The sequence below is a fragment of the Coturnix japonica genome, chromosome 13 (genome assembly GCF_054131305.1).
Source record: "Coturnix japonica strain WE chromosome 13, WE-NBRP24, whole genome shotgun sequence".
NCBI lineage: Eukaryota > Metazoa > Chordata > Aves > Galliformes > Phasianidae > Coturnix > Coturnix japonica.
In genome coordinates this window covers 19,747,423-19,765,506 of record NC_140675.1, presented here as the reverse complement: position 1 = coordinate 19,765,506, position 18,084 = coordinate 19,747,423, and the positions used below count along the sequence as shown (strand labels likewise).

The 18,084-nt window shown below is 48.4% G+C and overlaps 3 protein-coding genes across 19 annotated transcripts; 2 read left to right on the top strand and 1 right to left on the bottom strand.

Annotated features, from left to right (window-relative positions):
- The first annotated feature begins 12 nt into the window (after positions 1-12).
- Positions 13-4,064, top strand: EEF2KMT (eukaryotic elongation factor 2 lysine methyltransferase). 5 transcript variants are annotated; one of them, XR_014934118.1, is made up of 9 exons: positions 13-232; positions 341-412; positions 516-596; positions 665-766; positions 1,246-1,379; positions 2,200-2,495; positions 2,584-2,718; positions 2,888-2,984; positions 3,560-4,064. XR_014934118.1 is itself a non-coding variant. In XM_015877345.3 (8 exons), the coding sequence occupies exons 1-8, from the start codon at positions 149-151 to the stop codon at positions 3,658-3,660; spliced, it is 1,017 nt and encodes a 338-aa protein (XP_015732831.3). In that variant the 5' UTR covers positions 13-148; the 3' UTR covers positions 3,661-4,064. The 5 variants fall into 5 exon arrangements, 2 of the variants coding, with proteins under 2 accessions (XP_015732831.3, XP_085370975.1); XR_004308991.2 differs by lacking the exon at positions 2,584-2,718; XR_014934119.1 differs by lacking the exon at positions 2,584-2,718 and having other exon boundaries at positions 2,200-2,550.
- On the bottom strand, positions 3,493-10,003 carry ALG1 (ALG1 chitobiosyldiphosphodolichol beta-mannosyltransferase). 10 transcript variants are annotated; one of them, XR_001558419.3, is made up of 15 exons: positions 9,783-10,003; positions 9,613-9,690; positions 9,417-9,520; positions 8,772-8,920; positions 8,217-8,306; positions 7,733-7,849; positions 7,289-7,410; positions 7,015-7,053; positions 6,496-6,555; positions 6,275-6,385; positions 5,609-5,723; positions 5,089-5,164; positions 4,702-4,900; positions 4,199-4,356; positions 3,493-3,642 (listed from the first exon to the last, which is right to left on the bottom strand). XR_001558419.3 is itself a non-coding variant. In XM_015877344.3 (13 exons), exons 1-13 carry the CDS (start codon positions 9,979-9,981, stop codon positions 4,766-4,768), a joined length of 1,395 nt encoding a protein of 464 aa, XP_015732830.2. In that variant the 5' UTR covers positions 9,982-10,003; the 3' UTR covers positions 4,668-4,765. The 10 variants fall into 10 exon arrangements, 1 of the variants encoding a protein (XP_015732830.2); XR_014934112.1 differs by lacking the exon at positions 5,609-5,723; XR_014934113.1 differs by lacking the exons at positions 3,493-3,642; positions 4,199-4,356 and having other exon boundaries at positions 4,668-4,900; positions 6,496-6,572.
- A 250-nt stretch (positions 10,004-10,253) lies between these two features.
- Positions 10,254-18,073, top strand: NAGPA (N-acetylglucosamine-1-phosphodiester alpha-N-acetylglucosaminidase). Of its 4 annotated transcripts, none has more exons than XR_001558418.2 (12): positions 10,254-10,361; positions 10,470-10,955; positions 13,062-13,201; positions 13,534-13,642; positions 13,941-14,069; positions 14,450-14,658; positions 14,926-14,973; positions 15,399-15,527; positions 15,655-15,786; positions 15,989-16,049; positions 16,534-17,125; positions 17,490-18,073. XR_001558418.2 is itself a non-coding variant. In XM_015877343.2 (12 exons), exons 1-11 carry the CDS (start codon positions 10,264-10,266, stop codon positions 16,751-16,753), a joined length of 1,761 nt encoding a protein of 586 aa, XP_015732829.2. In that variant the 5' UTR covers positions 10,254-10,263; the 3' UTR covers positions 16,754-16,778; positions 17,490-18,073. The 4 variants fall into 4 exon arrangements, 3 of the variants coding, with proteins under 3 accessions (XP_015732829.2, XP_015732828.2, XP_085370974.1); XM_015877343.2 differs by having other exon boundaries at positions 16,534-16,778; XM_015877342.2 differs by having other exon boundaries at positions 16,534-18,073.
- The last annotated feature ends 11 nt before the right edge of the window (positions 18,074-18,084 follow it).

Sequence of the window (18,084 nt, the reverse complement as noted above, 5' to 3'; positions counted from 1 at the left end):
CGCGCCGGAAGCGGAGCTGCGCGTCGCTTGGACAGCTGCTACGGGCGTGAGAGCGTCAGGCTTTGGATCGTAGGGTCGCGGGTTCGAGTCCCCGTTGGGGCGGCTGCTCCGCTCCTTCGTGCCGCTCCCATTTACCGGCACCGGGCACATGGCGGGCCCGGAGCTGGAGCTGGGGCTGCTCTTCCAGCGGCGCTTCCTGTCGGTGCGGCAGCTCCGTGCCATGCCCTGGGCGGTGAGCTACATTTACTATAGGGTCCTTTTTCACTATACAAGCTGGGCCGGGCTGTGCGGGGATCGTCCGCTCGGCTGCGGGCTCAGCTCCGCTCTCGTTGCACTTTAGGAGCTGGAGCAGCAGCTGCGGGCCGGCCCGGAGCGCTCCCAGTGCTCCCTGCTCGCTCACATCCTGCACCAGGTACCGCACAATGAACCGCGTTCCCAGCTCGTATCGCCGCCCCCACGTCCATCCTGCAGCCGCCGGCATCTCACCCACCCGCCGTCACGGTTTATCGTTGCAGACCGTCCTGCACCCGCTGTGTGCGCGGTTCCCCCCGCCCGCCTCCTACAGACGGTGCTTCCTCACCGAGCTCATTAACAAGGTACCGGTCTCTTATTCTTATCCTTTGGGGCTCGGGGTGGCAGCTGAGGCTCCGTTCTCTGTTCACAGCACGAATCCACGGCAGCCGAACCCCTGGATGAGCTGTACGACGCGTTGGCACGTGTCTTAAACGAGGAAGAATCCACTCAGTGCTACAAAAGCTACTTACTGGTAAACACTAACGAGACGGCTTCGTTACAGAGCACTTCTAATCATCTGTCCCTGTTCACAGAATCACAGAATGACCCGGGTTGGAAGGGACCTCAAGGATCATGTAGTTCCAACCCCCCCTGCCTGGCAGGGCCACCAAACATACACATTTACTAGATCAGGTTGCCCAGGAGACCCCATAGACCCCCATAGAGACCCCATAGATCAGGTTGCCCATGGCCCCGTCCAACCTGGCCTTGAACACCTCCAAGGACGGGGCATCCACAACCTCCCTGGGCAGCCTGTTGGTTGTATGGGAGTTGGACCAGGTGACCTCTAAAGGTCTCTTCTAACTCCAAGCAGTTCTATGAGTCAAAGTGGAGATCACCTCCAAACCCCCCGAGTTCTTCCTGCCCTTTCCTCCAGGCTGCCCCACAGCTGTGAGCTGCAGCACAGCTGCCATTGCTGACATCTCTCTCCCCCCCACGTGTGACCCCCAGCCCTCAGGAGAAGCCGTGACCCTTTCAGAGAGTGTGGCCATTATCTCTCAAGGAACCACAGGGCTCGTCACGTGGGATGCTGCTCTGCACCTCGCTGAGTGGGCAACGGAGAACCCTGCGGTGTTCACTAACAGGTAACAACAGCATCATGGATAGAAATGGGAGCCGGTGCCAGATAACAACTGCTCTCCTCCTGTTCTGCATCAGTTCAGGAGATGACGGCGTAGTTGCTTTAAAACAGGCTTTGAGATGAAAACAATTACAGCACCTGCCCTGATCTGCTCTGGACTGTAGGCTGTTTTGCCCCTGATATGGGCTGTTGGCCACAGCTCAGGCTGCCCAGGGCCCCGTGCACAGCTCTGGGTACATCCAGGGATGTGGCATATTCAGCTCTGGGCAACCTGTGCTAGAGCATCACCACTAATGTTATATTTAACTTTACTGATATCCAGTCTAAATGTCCCCTCTTTTAGTTTGAAACCATTTCCCTTTTCCTATCACAACAGATCCTGCTCAACAATCCATCCCTTTCTTTCTTACAGCCCCCCTGTAGATACTGAAAGATGCTTTGTATATAAGGACCAGAAAGGAATGGGCACTTCTGAGCACAGCTTCAGCTAAATTAGGATAGAACTGTGCTTTAGAAACATCTCTCCACTAGGAAAAGAAGTGCACAACTGGTTCAGATACAGATAAATGCTGCAGAAGTCCAGAATTAGGAATGATTCTCACCCCCACGATGGAATTAATAATTCCAGTGATTAATTCTTATAATTGAATCCTGTTTGCTATCTTTACCAGTTACTTGGAACAAGCATTAAATCATAGAGGATCTGCTCAAAAACTGAGATAATCTGTAGCTGAATTTACCTTTAGATAAACTTGGAATATTCTGATTTCAATAATCAACATCAGATTCCTCATCAATACTTGTTTTCCACCATTAATCTTTAGGACAGTCTTGGAGTTAGGAAGTGGAGTCGGCTTCACTGGACTCGTGATCTGCAAAACCTGCAATCCCAAGACATATATATTCAGTGATTACCACCACTGTGTTCTCAAACAGCTGACAGAAAACATCCGTCTGAATGGCTTCACCCTGCAGCCTGAAACTATGAATCCAGCCCAAGGGCAGGAGGCAGAAAGGAAGGAATCCCAACAACCCAAACTCATTGTTTCAGAGCTCGACTGGGGTTCAGTTACAGAAAAACAACTGCTGGCTCTGCAAGCAGACGTCATCATTGCAGCAGGTAGCTCTCCCTTCTGGTTATGCCTGACTTTGCAGAGAGATGCAGGAGGAAGGAGGTAACAGAAATAAAGACATTTGTGTTTATTTAGCTTGGAAAAGGCTGTGGGGAGACCTTGTTGTGGCCTTCCAGTACTTGAAGGGAGCATATAAACAGGAGAGGGAATGGCTATTCACATGGATGGACAGCAATAGGACAAGGGGGAATGGTTTTAAACTGAGACAGGGTAGGTAGTGGCTTTCCAAGGCAAAAATCATCTAAGAATTCAGGTATAGAATTCTGTGGCTTGATTTCTGCTTAGCTCTTAATAAACACTGAACACTTCCCTTTTCTTTCCCCATGCAGATGTGATATACGATCCAGAGGTAACCTTATCCCTTACTGGTATGTTACAGAAGTTCTCCACCCTAAGAGCAGACAGAAAACCTGAGATCTATATTGCTCTGACAGTCCGTAACCCAGACACTTACCACACATTCCAGGCTGAACTTGGTAGGTGCCTATTTTATTCACTGTATCAATAGATTTGGCCTCTCCCAGTGACTTAATATATAGTGGAGATGAACATTTCTTTTTAGCAATGGGTATTGTCCAGCAATGGGATCCCTGGATTCAGGAGAACTCTGCCTGAGATACATGGATTCGCTCAGGACATTAAAGACATCTCAGCCCTTTGCTGCATCCTGCCACCACTCTCATTTGTTACAGCGTCAATTTGAGACACACTCAAGTTTGGTTCTAATAGGAAAGATCATAAGGGTTAAGCCTAGAACAGGCAAAAACCTGCACTGCATTTAACTGTAGAAATGTTTAACTGTGGCCTGCAACTTGTAACTGTCCTTTGAGGGTTAAAAAGGAGGAGAGATTTAAGTAAAAGGGAGAGATGGAGGACTTCTCACCCTTCAAAACCTATTGCAGCCTTACAGCAGTACAGCCGGAGCACAGTGGTTGGCTACGTAACACAATAATGCTGTTACATTCGTACCTCTTCGTACAGACCTTAACGTGCAACTTTAGCTCTTTATTTCATTAAGCAGAAATACGATTCTCAGTGTTTCTCTTTGCAGATAAAGCCGGGATCAGATGGCAGATTATTCCAACCCACAGCAATAGGATTTTTCTCCATGATACGCAGCCCAACGTGACTATCCTGCAATTATTCACATAGATTTGGTCAATACAGCACAGGACTTCAGAGGAAATTTTCTCTCATCCTCACGCCAAGACTGTCCTGAATTCTACAAACAGACTGAGATGTGTGCACCAAGAGCAGCCTTATGCATGTATCTCATATGCACGAGCTGTTGTCAAAATGAGTTTATGTTTCTTCCTGCAGTTGCCAGCGTGCGTGCAAGTGAGCAGCTGCTCCTTATAAGCATCTGTGCACCACAAGCTGTAGAGAAAAAGGCCCTAATTGTGATGCACTTGGATTCTGGAGAACTGGATTGAATTATTTAAATGCAGTTTTGATTTGTAAACAATGCAGACTCGCCCTGCGCTCCTGCAGGTGTGCATCTCATACTGACAAGGGAATAGAACAGTGTTCTATAATAAACGTTTTTAATACTAAAACCAGCTGTAATTGATGTCAGCTTTTTGTATGTGTGTTTGCAAAATTGCAACGTGTGTCATCCCAGAACAACCTGAGTAATGCCTGCACATTATACAGGGTGTCACTGATGCTGGAGGAGAAGAATTTAGCTTACCTGCTTTGGACCTTCATGTCATCCATTAGCCACCATTAATCCTGAAGCAGAACCGAATGTATTATTTTTCTCCTCTTTTGACTTCCATTTCTAGATGTTGTTTTAGAAGTTACTTTAAGAAAATGAAGAAATACATTCACTTCCTCCTCCTGTAGTAACTGAGAGAAGACCAATGACAGGTAATTTAAGAAATATTCTTTAAGCTGAAGAAGCCCACGGCAGCTGGAATTAAGTTGGATATTTATTACAGGAAGACAAAACCTCTCTAAAGCTTTCATCAGCATCGCTGTGTACAACAGAGGAATGCTGAGTTTACCTCGTGTGTAGCACTGGCTAATGGGGATGGCCATAACACCAGGCAGGAATCTGCTGGAAAACCTCAGCTGCACCTTCTGCACTATTATTACCCACACAAGAAGCTCCAGTTGTAAGGGAAGAGGTTTGTCTGATCAGTTGAAGTGATTCAATATTACAGTTGTAAACAATACCAAGTGTTTATTCACCATTGAAGACAGTCCTGGAGGTGCACACATGATAGCTTTTTTGACCCCATACTCCCCCCAAAAGTCATTCAGTCTGGTTAAATAAAGGAAGAACGGTCTGGTCCCAACTCTCATCCCAGCTCAGCTGCCTGGATGCACGAAGGTTTTTCCTGAACTCATGGAGTTTGCCTTCCAACGTGGGAAATCCCAAGAAAAGCATCTGTAAGATAAAAATAACACAGAAAAATACCACTGTGTTCTATTTTGGATCAATTCTAGCTTTTCTAGCAAAGCAGTGCCTTCTGAGAATGCAAAATATGGATGTCTGTAATACGGGAACATGTCGCTCACATAGTAAGACTTCTGTCGTTAGAGCTAATAGGAAAGAATAATCTCTTACGTCTTTACCTTCAGTTGTTCTGCAAGTTCATCTGAATCCCTGAATATCAGCCCATTTTCATTGTGTTTCACAAGTTCATGTAAACTGTGAACAAAAGACATAGAAAAAAATAGAAGAAAAACAGTGAGTGGGAGATGCACATCTCAGAAGTTGCATTGTGTCTCTTTCCTATGGGCAGCACAAGTAGGGGGTGAACTCCTGACAAAACAGAACCAAAGGCAGATACTGAAGTTTAAATGAAACTTGTATTGTAGTACTGCATTGCAGTACAATACAAAAGGGCCCTCACTCAGTCATTGTGCCACTCATCTCCATGCACATCAAAATGAGGGCAATAATCAACTTTAACCCCTAAGGAAAATCTGCCCGTGCTCAGCACATGAGATATTTGCAATTAATACCTATTTATTTGTAAGAGCTGCCTTTTCCCCAAAGCTCTGTGCACTGTAAGGTTGGTTACTGCATATATTCACCTCTTCACAGAGCAAGGACCTGTAAATCCTGGTAGCACAATAAGCAAACTCTTACCATTCAAAATATATTGCACACACAGGTAAGCAGCAGCCAAACATATCTACCACCTTCATAGGTAAATCCAATCCACTAGATGATTTATGGAGACACACACCCAAGTCTGCTGAGCCTAAAAAGCAAACGAAGCAGACAAGACTCTGAATTCTCTGAAGCAGCTCTTCTGGTCTTACTGCATAAATATATGTGGGTTTTTTTTGGGTGATGTGAGCTAAATATGAGCAAGAGATATTAAACTACATGACTGCATTTAGAAACATACCAGGCAAGTTCCTGTTGAATTAAAGAGAATTTGTAAATCTCACATTTCTCACAGAGCAGCCTTTTGGCCTCTTCATCTGCTCAGAACAGATACGCACACAGGAGATACCACAATGCAGGCAGGATATGCTGCATGGCTCTTCCTGTTCATCTCAGTTCACACATCTGAAACCCCAGGTCAGCTTGGATATGTACATGAGTACCGTACTGAGCTTATCACACTGGATGCAATACTAAGAATGTGCCAACGTTATTCCAAAAACATCATCATTTAGAATTTCAGCTTCTTTTGGGTGCTCAGTCAAAAACTGAGATGTCTTTTCTGACCTGCTTAAGAGTGTGAACCGGGACATGAACAGGCATGCTTCCTCACATCAAATCATTTCAGAATTCATCATTTACCAAGCAAAACTGGGTAATCCTCAGCTTCCAGCCACGGTGTACAGATCTGGATATGTTTAAAGTGCAGTTTCTGTATCAGTCCATTGTAGTACTCCTTTAGTGGTCCTTTACCTTTTTAAAGCAAGGAGAAAAAAGAAAAGATAGCAGTGATTTTATCAGGGTGATTGAAAATTAGGTGCAATCAGTGGAAAGAAAGAATTACAACATGAATAAAGTATTACCTGTTATCACACATACTAAAGCTGGAAGCTTGACTCCCTCATTGATATACTGCTCATAATCTGGGGAAGACAAAAACCTGACAAGTAAATGGATGGCTGATCATAAAGGGTCACCGTGTGCAAATAATTCAGCTTCCTACTTCAAGTAATTTCTCCACAAACACACGTCTCACCAAACAGTAGGAAGTTTTCACATATTTCACATATTAAATCCCCAGACCTCTATAGAAATAAATCACAGTATGTTTAGAAATCATTAACCATAAAACATTTCTTTGACTACGCCATATTGGCCATTTCATTACTGCCATTTACAAGTGAGAAATAGAATTCCCCCCATCACCACCCTGAGTTGAATTCAGAGGCCTCATTTCCATATGTCAGCTCCTACTCATAACCCACTGCAAACCAATCACACACACCTGCACTTGCACTTGAATACAGAGGAAGTATTACTTAGAAAAAGCCCTCACCCACTATCCACCTTTGTACAGCTGAGAGGCATTCCTTAGTACTGACCTTCTAACGCCTTCAGAAGGACTGAAAAGTCTTCATCCTCTGAAAGAAAGGGTCTTATTAGCAACATGCATGCTTTTAGCACTTACAATGAATTACATCTTTAAGTACGGAACACGCTTTTCCTGTTCAAAATTTGCCACAATTATGTTCATTTTTGAAAGTCTACAACGATATACTTGTGACGGAAATAAGTGTCCAGTGTGAGAAGTACAAACAGACCTAATTTTCTTTTATTCCAAAGTGTCAATATACTAAAAATAAGCAGTTTACAAACCTGTCCAGCTGGTGCTGCTGATGAGAAGAGCCGGCCGTCCACTGCTTCTTGTCACATCCCCACTCTTCTCATCCCTTTCTGTAAAGGCCGACCTCTCAGCGTTCCAACTGACAGACTCTGTACTGCAAAAACAGAACTTTCAGAATACAGACTACACAAACACAGCCAGCAAACACAGAAGGAAATGCAGTGCTTCAGAAGCATGAATTTCCAAGCACTTGGTTTCAGATTCGCCATCTAACTTCTCTGGGGATAGTCATCATTGCAGAGACATCCCTGATGGCCCCTCCAGTGGCAATTAGATGCACTCACACAGTAAGCATACAAAGACCAGCATCCGTTAATATTGAGGAGCTTATGCCTCCATCTAAAGGTATTTCTGGTGACTAAATGCCATAACCTTGTGCTATTCAGTGAAGGACTGTAACTTCATGCTTTACTTACACACGTCGTGGTTTAAATGGCTCATAATCTTGGGCAAGTTTCATGAACAACTGATGCTGAAGCTCTAATGGAGTTTCCTTAAAATAAGAAGCTGGCCTATCATACAGCGTTACTGCCCTGTAATGAAATAAATTCATCAGTTAAATAAACACCAGATCCAACAGAAAAGCACGTGGCAAAGAAACAGTGACAGGCTACAGCGACACAACACAAAAAGGAAGCGGATCATCACAACAAAAGGATGATTTAACTCAACTTTCTCTGTTTCTGAAGCTTGTTGGAACAGACCAAGTTTGACATGTTAATCCTGTACAAAGGATGCCCTTCTTAGGTGTCTTTTCAGTAGATGAAACACAACCATTAAAACAAGACAAAGTTGTCCTGACATTGCTTCTGTAGGAATACTCCGAACCCAGGCTCCCCAGGACTACATGCTTTCCTGTTGCTTTGAGTATGCACATAACATTACAGGTTTTTAACTCACCTGATGTTGCAGTTCACCCACAGATCTTCCTTCATGGCATCAGTGACACACAGGTTATAGTCAGACAATCGCCCAAACAGCTTCTCATACCTGACAGAAATTGAAACCCAGTAAGAACCCAAAGGCAACTCCAACACACACACAGTAACTGCTCTCCAGCACTGATGCAAACTAAAAGCCAGACAAAAACTCAACTGCTCCCAGTAACTTCAGTTTAATTAACAATTACACATACTGTTATGTTACAGCAGTATCAGCCCATGAGAAGGGTTATGTGTGATTCCTTGTCGTTTAAAGCCTGAGAACACAGCTCTCAAAAGCATTCAAAGCTGTAAGCAAGAAGTGGTCACACTGAATCAGCAAGAAACAAAACTCACTAGATCTAAGTCTGCATTTGCACTCCACCAAACAGGTCCAACCAAAGGGAACGTGTTTAAACCACATCAGCAAATCTCTCGGTTCCTGTAGCTCTCACACACCAACCTAAAGCCACATGTTGCTAATGATTTCATTTCCCTATTTCCAGGTAGCTCACAGAAGAATTACTGTACAAACCATTTTGCGATGAGCACCAATGGGTGATTCCTTCCATGATTCAGACTCATGATGGTGTATCCGTAATTGTGCCAATCAATGATCAGCTTGCTTCTCCAGAAAAGACAGGCCAGCCAGGCAACAGCTATACTGGGCAAACCTGGAGGATTCTGTTTAATAAAACAGAGGAAAATATTCCTCAGGTTGAGGGGCCAACACTTAACTACAATTGTAACAGAATGGCTTAGAAGGGACTTTAGAGAGCACTGAGTTTCAGCATCCCTTCCCCAGGCAGCCCTGCCAACACCCCATCAGGCACCAGATCCATCCTTACCAATGGAGACTTCCATGGATGGAGCATCCACAACTGTACCAAGGCCACACCAGCCCTGCAATGAACAGCTTCCCCCTCATATCTAATCTACATTGCTCATCTTTTAGACTAAAACCATCCCCCCTTGTCCTATCACTATCTACCAGCATAGGAGAAAAGGAGCATTGAACAATGAGAAAAGGGAAACAAGAAGGAGGATTTGATCACAATCCATTAACAGGTCTAAATGCACAGAGAGGTTTATGTGTTAATCAAATACAGAACACCAGTGTCCAAGGCTGCTAAAAACCTATTGCAACGCAATACCAATAACGTTACCCACACAGACACACCTGAAGGAGGACACAGGAAGGCGGCTCCATCCTCAGCATCGTGTGCAGTAACTGCACGGTCTGTGCAACGACTTTCACCACGTACTGGAACAGCTTCGGCCCAACTGCAAAACAAAGTCCCGTGTGTCCCACAGCCGGCTGGGCTCACAATGTCCCCCCAGCCCCAGCCCTGCTCAACCCGCGGTACCTCACACACCTCTCAAGCTCCGCAGCTCCGACACGGACACAACCTGGATCTCCCCGCTGCTCAGCACGTCGCGGTGCGGCCGAGTCTCTGTGGGAGCATTTGGAGGCTGAGAGACGCGGCCCACAGCATCACCCCGCCCCAGGCGGCCATCACCGCCTCAGCACGGAGCCCTCACTCACGTAAATAGCCCAGCAGCGATACTTGGCGGCCGTGCCGGGCCAACGACAGCGCGTGGTACTGCATCCTCGGGCTGCGGCCCAGGTCGCCCAGCACCGCCACACACACCCGGCCCGCAGCGCGCCCCGCCCGCCGCCACCAGCACCACAGCACCGACAGCAGCACCACCACCACGGCCAGAGCGGCGCCGCCCGCCGCCATCTTGGGGAGCACGGCCGGGCACAGCGCCCCCTTGCGGCCGGTCTGTGCGGGGAGACGCGCTGCACTGACCCTTCCTGCATCCTGCCCAGCGAACGTGGCTGTTATCGGTTACACACCGGCACCCAGCAGAGCCTTATCGCCTCGTGATATCACGGATTATCACCGATCACCGCCTCGTGATATCCCGGCTCATCACCGATCACCGCCGCTCCGTTCCATCACGGGATGCAGCGCGGCCTCCCGCCGCCAGGGGGCGCTGTAGCGCGGTGTGCGCCCGCCAAGATGGCGGCCTCCGTGTGGGCCGTGCCCGGTGCCCGGTGGCGGTGGGTGCTGGCGGTGCTGGCGGCGCTGGGCGCGCTGCGGGCGGAGGGCGGCGCTGGGTGAGTGGCTCCTGTGGGACCCGGCCCCTCTGTCGGGGTCTCGCCGGTAGAAGGGGACGCGGAGGCCTCGCTATGAGAGCGCTCGGTGACCGCGGTGCTGTCTTACAGGGCCGCTTCCGGCCTGCGGCTGCTGCAGCCCTACCCGGCCGGGCAGCACGGGCCGCGGCACGGACACCGGCACGTCAGGGCCTGCCAGCCCGTCCGGCACGGGAACGTGACACACGAGGCCTGGCCCGGCGATAACAGCACGGGGCTGCCCGCAGCCACCACACGGACCTTCGTTTCTTACATCCCTTCGGCCCAGGAGCGGAGCCGGGCGGTGTACGGACACTTCACCTTCGTGAGGAACCCGCTGAGAACGTTCTCGGTGCTGGAGCCCGGCGGTGCCGGGGGATGCGAGGAGCAGCGCAGGGTCCCCGTGGAGGAGACGGCGCGACTGGGCCGGTGCCTGGTGGCCCAGAACGGAGGTTACTTCGATATGAGCAGCGGGGAGTGCCTGGGGAACGTGGTGAGCGACGGCAGGATGGTACGGAACGCACACGGCCTGCAGAACGCACAGTTCGGCATCCGCAGGGATGGCACCATGGTGTTTGGGTAAGGACAGTGAGAAGGTTCCCCCTGAGCCTCCTCTTCTTCGGTCTGAGTAACAGAATCATAGAACCACCAGGATTGAAAAGACCCCCAGAATCATCCAGTCCAACCATCCACCTACCACTGTATTTCCCCACTAAACAGTGTCCCTCAGTCCAACAGCTAAACAAATGTTTAACACCTCCAAGGACAGAGACTCAACCACCTCCCTGGGCAGCTCATTGCAGCACCTGACCTCTCTTCCAGAGAAATCTTTCCTAATAACCAACCTGAACCTCCCCTTGTGCAACTTGAGGCCATTACCTCTCATCCTATCACTGCTTACACAGCAGAAGAGCCCAAACCCCACCACACTACAACCTGCATTTAGATAGTTGTAGGGAGCAGTTCACACCACAGGATTTTTGTGAGCTCTCTATATATACTTCTAAATCACTTGACCACCATCCCACTGCAGCCCCTGAGCCATGCTTCTGACACACTCACAGCCTTCCCAGCAGTGCAGGTTATTATCTGTCCATCTCCATCATCCCAGCTGCTGTGCAGGGCACTGATATCCTCCTGTAGCAACTTTTCTTGCCAGCAAAGCTCTTCAACCAGGACACAGCAGGACACTGTTTCCTTTGGCCCCAGCTTTAGTGAGAGCCTACAGCCTGACACTGGAGCATTGCATTCTCCCTCTGCAATTCAGACTGCACCTGGGTATCTGCTGTGCTGGAGGCTACTCCCTGTGGTGTCACCTTGTCTCACTGCATAATTTCCAGCTGTTCTCTGCACAAGCTACAGCATCTGCTGGCTCCTGAGAGCTGTGGTCTCCGCCTGGCAGCTATATAGGTTTCTTCTGGCACCAGCTGAAGGGGTGTGTGACACTCCCTAATTAGGAGGCAAATCCTCCCTTTGATCACAAATTGCTGACAGAAGGACTTTAGCACTTACTAGAAGTACAACACCTGGCAGATATCCTTCCCCAGCAGCAGCAGGTACAGCAAAGGTCCCAGAAAAGTTCCTAGGGGTCCTTTGGTGGTTCCCAGAATACTAAGAAGCAGCCTGGAAACTGGGTTGCAAGCTGCTGCTTCTGTTGGCTGCATTCACTGCTCCACTGGCCTATTCCCACATACCCTCAGACCCAGCAGGGTTTGCTGCCAGGTGCTGTGCAATCTGATCAGTTTTCAGCTGTGGTCATTCTGGGTTCACTTCCCATCGTTAAAAGGGATTTCTTTCTGCATGTTTTCCATTCAGGTATTTTCACTTATGCTTTTCTTCAAACAAGGATGCTTTCTTCAGCTACAATCACACACACTAAAAAACGATCAGGTAAGCATCCAGCTCCCACAAGATGTGTTCGGAGCATGTAAAGGAATTGGCATTAAACCAAGAAACACCGCCAGATCTTGCAGTGAGAGTACAGCTGTTTGGTCCAACCTTTGCTGCTGTCTTCTGTGTGTTGCAGACACCAACTCGCAGCAGGTTTTGATGAACCAGATGTTGCTCAGCACTCTCATTTTTATGAGATTATCCCTTGGGAAGCATCCCACCATGACACACAGTGCCTTATCTTGGAAATGGCAGCTGATCAGTCCTTCCTGCTGCCTGGCAGGGGAAGGTTTTGCTGTCTGGAACAGGAGAGGCAGCTATCCCAGATGGGGGGAGCAGGTAGCATCCCTCAGAGCAGCTGCAGGCAGACTGGCTGCTGTTGCTGAAAACCCTCTCAAAGTCTGTTTGGTGCGACTGCTCTGCGTGGAGTGGAAGCTGACAGATGCTGAGGTGTTAAAGATACTTCCCCAGATCCCTGAGTAGCTCTGCCCTCATCATCTGCCAGATGCTTTCTGCCCTTATCCTGGCTCAGGTCCACAGGCCACGTTGTTGGCAGGAGTTGTTTTGTGCACAGGACAGTCGCTAACAGTGGCTTTGTATATAACAGCTGAGAAGAGGGTCCACTCTGGGTGCTGAAGGGATGCTTTGCACTGCTTGACCTCTAGTTTTGGATGTAGCATTCATTCACCTGCCTCTTGCCCTTCTTCCTGCCTCTGGAGCCTGCTGGCTGCAGAAGAGACTTCTACATGACAATGCTGTGACTGTGGATAACCCCTCCTGCTCTCTTTTTCCTAGTTACCTGTCTGAAGAGGACGTCTTGGATCAAGCAAACCCTTTCGTGCAGCTTGTGAGCGGGGTGGTTTGGCTCTTGAGGGATGGAGAAGTGTACATCAATCAGAGTCAAATTGCAGAGTGTGATGAAACTCAAACCACAGGTAAATATTGTAAAGTTTCACTGTGGGTAAGATTGTGCTTCTAACAACGCTGTTGGAAGGTGAGGGGAGCTTTGGAATTTGCTGTCTAGCTGCTACTCACTTAAGAGATCCAGATTTCTTCTGTGCTGCTTAACTTTAAGTTTGCAGTAAGTGCAGTGCTGGAAATAGGGTGTCTGCATGGTGTCTTGGATGAAGAAGAGAAACATGGGCTCTGTTCCCATTGTGTCTCAGTATAGTGAGCTCATTGCTGGGAGCTGGTTTGCAGGCAATTGTGTCTAAACAGCCAGTTCTGTCACCCAGCCGCTGTGTGAATTATTTCCTCTCCTGCATAGGAACCTTTGAGAAGTTCATCAACGTGATATCAGCCAGGACTGCAGTTGGACATGACAGCCAAGGGCAGCTGGTCTTGGTTCATGTGGATGGACAGACTGAATCTAGAGGGTAAGGCCAAGGTTGTGGTAATCCCCCAGGGAAGGTGCAAGTCCAGTCTTTAAATTCTGTCACCAGAGCTGGAGGGAGTCTCAACTTCCAGTAATGAGTTATAAGGCAGAGATGTGCAGAGCTCAACTGAAGGCACTGCTTGATGGTTTGTGATAATAGAGAGGCAGAGCCAGAAGATGCTATGGCAGCCTTCAGGCAGTAGGTCAGCACATCTGGGATGGGAGAGCAGCCAGGTTTCTAGCACAACAGCATCGTTCAATAGCATGAATGACCAGTGAAGAACCATTTGCTTTTGCAGGATCAACCTCTGGGAAATGGCCGAGTTTCTGAAACAGCAGGGAATCATCAATGCAATCAACCTGGATGGTGGAGGGTCAGCAACGCTGGTCCTGAATGGGACCCTTGCAAGTTACCCTTCGGAGCACTGGTAGGTGCTGCTGCATGGTCTCTGTATAGCTCCTGTTTAGTGTGCAGAGCTCAGTGCCACCGTGATGGTCTGCAGGGGATTCCGTTGCCGTTGCTGATTGTTCACATTGTAAAGGCAAATGTCAGGTTTTCAGAGAGAGTGAGTCTAAAGTAATTTAGTGACTACCTACTTTTTCCTCTTAGTCATCAGGGACATGTGGGAATGGGGAATGAAAGCAGCTCTTCCACTGGGAGGTTCAGAGTTGTGTGTTCACCCAGATTAGCAGAGATCTGCAAACTGATTGTTATGGAAGAGAGGCACTGACTTGGAGACCCTGTCCTGCCTCATGTCAGGGTACCTAAAGAATAACACACCTCACAGGACCCATCTTCTATCCCCAGCTCCTTTGACAACATGTGGCGATGCCCTCGGAGCATCTCAACCATTGTGTGTGTCCACGAGCCTGCCTGCGAGCCTGCAGACTGCAACGGCCACGGGGACTGTGTGCAGGGACAGTGCCACTGTGCTGGGGACTTCTGGAGTGGCCCAGCGTGTGACACATTGGACTGTGGCCCTTCCAACTGCAGCCTGCATGGCACCTGCACTGCCTGTGAGTCCCTGCTGCACACAGCTCAGCGGGTACCAATAGCTGACCCTGAGTTAATCTCTCAAAATCCAAGCAGTGGGAGGTGTGGTGGGGGCTACCCTGCTTGGCAGCTGTCCTGGGTGGGTGTTTGTGCCTAAACTCGGGGAGTTCAGGACTTCACTTCTGTTGGTTCCTTGGCAGAAGCAGCCTGATCTCAAGGCTTGTGATTTTTAGTTCCTACTATTTCTAAGCCTGTGTTCTTGTTGTTAATGCCTGTTTGTTTTTACACAGCTGGATGCCTGTGTGACGCTGGCTGGGTTGGCAGCAACTGCAGTGAAGGTAATGCTGATTTCTGCTCCACTCTGATTTTTCATAGACAACAAGGGGATAGTCTGAACCCCTCCATCATGGGCTGGCTGCTTGCAGTGGTGGAGAGGTTCCTCTAAGAGCCTTTTCCAAGAGGGAGCAGCAGAGGGCGAGGCTGCAGTGTGCTCTCCTTTGTCAGTGTGAATTTAACTGCAGCCTGAGAATTTACAGTAGGGTTGGTATGAAGCATTTTAATTTTAGCCCTATGCAAACCAACCTTTTCCTTTCACCTGCTCCCTGGGCAAAACCTGCTGCTCCTTGTTTGAGACCCAGACTCAGCTGCTTTCCTGAGCAGCCATCAACATCCCAGGCCAGGAAATGCTCTGGGCTACAAGCATAGGGTGAGGCTGCTTATGAATACGATGAGGCCTGATGAGATTTCTGCTCACCTCCTGCAGCTTGTGTGAGCGGTTTCTACGGGAATGCTTGCAGCCAGAAATGCCAGTGCCAGAATGGTGGTTTGTGTGACCCTGTGCATGGAATCTGCTCCTGCCCAGCCGGGTACTATGGCACCAGTTGTGAGCATGGTAAGGGCTGGGGAGAGGCTTTCAGGGTGTTGAGGGAGGGTTGGGGAACTTTCAGGGTGATAGACTGGGTGAATTCAGAGCACATGGAGGTTTGAGAATGGCTGATCTCTTGTAATCCATCCCTTAGCATGTCCTATGGGCTGGTATGGGCCCAACTGCCAGCAGCTCTGTGCATGTGAACACTCGTGTCCCTGCAACCCACAGACAGGCAGCTGTAACATCACCTACGAACTGGGAATACAGGACCAGCTCGACAAAGGTATTGCTGAGTACAGAGCTGTGGGATGGTTTTGTTTTTTGGTGTTTTTCTTTAGCATTCGGAAGAGCAGCTTTGACACATAATGTTCTGTTTGCTTAGTTACAAGGCATGGCTTTCTATTACCTTCATTAAGCTCACCTTTGATACATGGAATTTTAACCTCTTGCTTTCTTCCCTCTATTCTTTCTTTTTTTCTTTCCAGCTTGGAGGTGTTTGGCTTCCCCAGATAAGGAAAAGAGCAAAGAAAACTTCTCTCTGTCAGAGTAAGTGTGTAATACTAATCAGACAAGTATGCATGCACAGAGTGATGGAGCAAACTGCTAAAACCCAATTGTAAGACAAGTGCTGAGCTGAAGCCACTGTTAGTGACTATACACCGAGCATAGTACACAGCAGCTTACACTTAAACATCATCTTCTTTTCCTTTTCCGCTGATGTTCTGTGTATAAAACTAAAGGACAGGGATAGTCCCCACACCAGTGCACAGCTTCTGTGCTATTAGTGAAGCTGCAGCCCCTCTGCATGCACAACTGGTCACCTGCTAACTGAGTGTAGAACAGAAAATATCCGCTAGCTGTGGTTGTCAGAGCAGCCTTTCTAAGGAGCCTTTTCTCACCTACTTGAGAGCAGAACCAAAGCTTGTGGTGATAGAAGGGAGTACAAACTTTGAGGAAACATTTGCATGCTGAAACGTCTGAGAGCAGGGCAGGAAATGTTGCTCATGTGGATTTTTCTTTTGTCTGATAGAAGTACCTGGATCTCTACGACCTTTGTCTTGGCTCTGCTTCTCGCAGTTAGTGCCATGGGAAACGTGGGCCTTTTTCTCAAGGCCAGGTCAGAGAGGCAACACGGAGGTGGTGAATATCGCTATCACCCCCTGAGGGAGAACGGAGAAGCCAGCCATACCTTAACATCAGCTGCCTGTGAAGCAGAAGATGCTCAGGACCAAAGTCAGACACTCCTTTAGAATCCCAGCTGGGAAAAGAGAAGAGGTATTTCACGCTGCACCTTGTGCTGCCATTCAGCACTGACTGTTACAGAGAATTTTTAGATCTAGAGTGTAAAACTGCTGACAAACCCAAGAGCAGCAGCAAGAGATTTTAGCCCAAGAACTCCCTCGCTTCTTGCCCAGCCCTGCTGAGGACACGGCTGGTTTCCCTCACCTCCCCACCTGCTCTGACTGGAGCAGATGAGAGCTGCCATGAGAGGATGCAAGCCATGGGGCCAGCTTCCACACATACAGGAGAGAGTTCCACAGCTGCAAAATAGGAGCCATGGGTACTTCAGAAAGGTCCTTTGTCACACACACAGTGGTACAGTCGATAAGTATGTTGAAGAGGTAAGATAAACTGCATGTTGCCTCTTGCATAAAGATAAGTATAAGGAAGCTGCTTTAAGAATTATCTGGTTTATGGTTCCCTTGTAAGATTTTAAGATGCTAAAACAGCTGCAATGCAATGAAACCACAACATTCTTCCTCCTTGCCACAGCAGTAGGCTCAGAGGCTGACACACAGGGTTGTGGTTTTCTTGTGCCTTCTTTCCCCCCCTTCCAAACCTTATATTGACTGCAGTCAACATCCTTAGTCCCAGGACTGGTCTAACAGGTGCTTCGTGGGCACTGTCTTGGTAAATCCTTACAGCACAGCAACAGGAAAAGTCTGGTGCACACATCTCAGCCTTGTGTTCTCTCCTACCTCCCAGGAGCAGCGTGCTCTGAGCAGCTCAGCCAGAGGTACTGCAGCACTGAGCCCTCCAAGCTGGGGAATGAATGGAGGAGGCAGCAGGACCTGACCAAGCCCCAGGCTGTGCTCACCACACCACAGCCTGCTCAGCCTTCCCAGCACCAGGCTGCCCTCCCTCAGCTGCACAGGGTCCCTGCAGCTTTTCTTGCTTCCTGCTGCTGGAACTGCCTTTCCCTTATGGGGATGGCAGCCATCAAAGAGCTGGGGCTGTGCTCACCATTTCAGGCAACCCAATATCCTGAACATCTCAGCTGGAAACTGGATGTTTTATGGAACACATACTTGCACAGTGTAAAAGTTTGCTTCCCCGTGAGGAGCAACATGCCTTTAATATGCTACTTTAATGCTGCACATCTTTTTCTGTTTAAGCCTGAAAGTCTGAGCCTGAACGTTTTTATGCACTCGATTTTCAATCTCTTCAAGCAAAGGAAATGTAAACTTTTGTGCCGCTGTTGACATCAAATCAACTTGTAAGCGGAAGGTTCTATTTTTCTATCACTTACAGCCTCAATTTGAAACTTGAATAAAGTTGATTAGTAATAACTGCCTGAAAG

What these genes read in the sequence shown, in the direction of transcription:
- EEF2KMT (XM_015877345.3), top strand. Translation starts at nt 149, where the DNA reads ATGGCGGGCCCGGAGCTGGAGCTGGGGCTGCTCTTCCAGCGGCGCTTC. An exon ending in GCTACAAAAGCTACTTACTG is followed by an intron (nt 767 to 1,245) that starts GTAAACACTAAC and finishes TGTGACCCCCAG; the next exon opens with CCCTCAGGAGAAGCCGTGAC. An exon ending in CACATTCCAGGCTGAACTTG is followed by an intron (nt 2,985 to 3,559) that starts GTAGGTGCCTAT and finishes TTCTCTTTGCAG; the next exon opens with ATAAAGCCGGGATCAGATGG.
- ALG1 (XM_015877344.3), bottom strand. Translation starts at nt 9,981, where the DNA reads ATGGCGGCGGGCGGCGCCGCTCTGGCCGTGGTGGTGGTGCTGCTGTCG. An exon ending in GGAGCTGCGGAGCTTGAGAG is followed by an intron (nt 9,521 to 9,612) that starts GTGTGTGAGGTA and finishes TTTGTTTTGCAG; the next exon opens with TTGGGCCGAAGCTGTTCCAG. An exon ending in CCTTCTGAAGGCGTTAGAAG is followed by an intron (nt 6,556 to 7,014) that starts GTCAGTACTAAG and finishes TGTCTTCCCCAG; the next exon opens with ATTATGAGCAGTATATCAAT.
- NAGPA (XM_015877343.2), top strand. Translation starts at nt 10,264, where the DNA reads ATGGCGGCCTCCGTGTGGGCCGTGCCCGGTGCCCGGTGGCGGTGGGTG. An exon ending in CGGGCGGAGGGCGGCGCTGG is followed by an intron (nt 10,362 to 10,469) that starts GTGAGTGGCTCC and finishes GCTGTCTTACAG; the next exon opens with GGCCGCTTCCGGCCTGCGGC. An exon ending in GAAAACTTCTCTCTGTCAGA is followed by an intron (nt 16,050 to 16,533) that starts GTAAGTGTGTAA and finishes TTTGTCTGATAG; the next exon opens with AAGTACCTGGATCTCTACGA.